The 2,061-nt window shown below is 42.0% G+C and overlaps 1 protein-coding gene across 1 annotated transcript in view; it reads right to left on the bottom strand.

Annotated features, from left to right (window-relative positions):
• Nucleotides 1-1,778, bottom strand: part of LOC123958389 (B-cell receptor CD22-like) — a gene marked incomplete at its 5' end in the record, with an annotated part of 47,726 nt that extends 45,948 nt beyond the window's left edge. The window contains one exon of the mRNA XM_046031746.1: nt 1,517-1,778. Within this exon, the coding sequence (XP_045887702.1) occupies nt 1,517-1,778 (262 nt within the window). The remainder of the gene's footprint in view (nt 1-1,516) is intronic.
• Nucleotides 1,779-2,061: the final 283 nt, after the last annotated feature.

The following is a 2,061-nucleotide window of genomic DNA, read 5'->3' as shown; positions in this document are numbered from 1 at the left end:
TATAATTAGCTGCTGGGTTAGCATCACTGCTGCAGGTCAGAGTCACTGAACTGCCCTCCACTATCTCAGCAGAGGGACTCACTGACACAGAGGGAAGCTTTGGAGCATCTGAAAAAGATCAAATAAATGAACAAAAATGAGGACAGATTTCTGTTGAAATGAGTAATAGTTATGTGTATGAGGGATCTAAAACTTTGGAGTTGTGTGTTGGGACCACTTGAATTATGCTCATTAAAATCTAAGAAGAGACCAGAAGAATGTCCCTCATACATGTTTTACAGTAAACGGAGGTGAGTTATATCACCCAAAAATGTTGAAATATTTTGGAAAAACTGGAGTAGGACTGTCCCCAACAAAGGATTTACATAGTCGAATCATGTGTGTTATTATGCACGGCGATTGCGAGTGGTCTCTATTCATTCAACTTGCACTGTAAATTTCCAGCTAAACAGAGGCTTTTGGAAGACCCTTTTCTCTCTCTCTCTCTCTCTCTCTCTCTCTCTCTCTCTCTCTCTCTCTCTCTCTCTCTCCTGTCATTCACTGGTCTTGTGCAGAGTTTTGTGTGCATGCCGTGCTGCCGACAACTGAATGCACGTCACGGTTCCTTGTGGGTCTAAAATAGCTGGCTATTTAAAAACAATGTAATATTCTTTGTGTGGTTCATCAACGGTTTTGAGGTTTAGTTATAATAAATAGCTTTATTAAACTACCACTACAGCAGCAATTTAAGATTAAATCTGATGGAAGACCAACGCCAAAACTGGAGCTGGCCTGGAGAGGAAAAAGGGGTTTCGGACGTTTAGTGAGGAAAACTCCATCCGTACAGAGTGGCTAGCTGGTAGCGCCAAACTTCAGTTGACTCTGTTGCAGTGGGAAATTCTATAACTTGGTTATTGACCACTTCGCCACCATGACAGACAGGAGAATGCCCTTCCTTTTCAAATAGGGTGAGTGAAATGACACCTCCTTCTCTCCATGAATTTAACTGAACTGCAACTGTGTGTGTGTGATTTTTGATGTGGTTACATTGTTTGTTTTGCTTTGCTTGCCTGGAGTTAGCTGCTGAATGAATAGTCCGCTGAAGTAACCTTCTTGTTTTTACTGCGGTTGTGTACGCATAGATAATGAGCTCTGGACAGCACCTGCCACAGGGCCCTGGGCCAGGTTAGGCTACCCCACCCCACTGGTCTCTTCAGCAAGTGTTCCTCCTCTGCCACTACACACATACACAATACACCTACACATGCGCACTGACGACCCAGGGTTAGGGTTACAATACATATATTTATACTTTTCTGCAGATGACTCATGTTGATACTGTAATGTAATTGCATGGGGTTAAAAAAGGTAGTCCTTCCTACAACTCAAAAAATGATGCCATGTAAAAAAATCCAGGAAGTACTTTTCTTTCCAGCTAAATGTATTTTGAAAAAGTTCTAGTTCTATGTAAAATAGACGTTGGGCACCCCCATGTAGAAAAATGGTATGGTCCTAAAGTTAGCTGCAGTTTACTCACATTTCACATTGATAAAGACAAATTCAGATGTCTTCCTCCCCAGCTTGCTTTCTGCTGCACAGTAATACTCTCCAGAGTCAGAGGACTGGATGGACCTGAAGACAAGCTGTGGTTCTTTACTTAGAGGATGAAGGTTTGGATTTCCATTCTCCTTGTACCAGGTGTATTTAGCTGCTGGGTTAGCATCACTGCTGCAGGTCAGAGTCACTGAACTGCCCTCCACTATCTCAGCAGAGGGACTCACTGACACAGAGGGAAGCTTTGGAGCATCTGGAGGAGAAAACATGAACACATTTAACATTTAATTTCAGTATGAGGTTGAATTTTCACAGTGGAGCATTTTAAATGGACAATATTTCATACAAACTCAAAGTGGAGGTGCAGCTTGATTTCCTCCTGTATCAGAAAGTACATGTTGTCCTGTTGGACACTTTATTACTAATGCAAAGAAGACGTTTAAAAGAGAGTGGTAATCTTCATGTCATTTTAAGGTGTGTGTGTGTGTGTGTGTGTGTGTTTTGAGGGTCCATCTAAGGCACATATTG

This window comes from Micropterus dolomieu, linkage group LG01, assembly GCF_021292245.1.
Source record: "Micropterus dolomieu isolate WLL.071019.BEF.003 ecotype Adirondacks linkage group LG01, ASM2129224v1, whole genome shotgun sequence".
Lineage (NCBI taxonomy): Eukaryota > Metazoa > Chordata > Actinopteri > Centrarchiformes > Centrarchidae > Micropterus > Micropterus dolomieu.
This window is presented reverse-complemented; position numbering and strand designations above follow the sequence as displayed.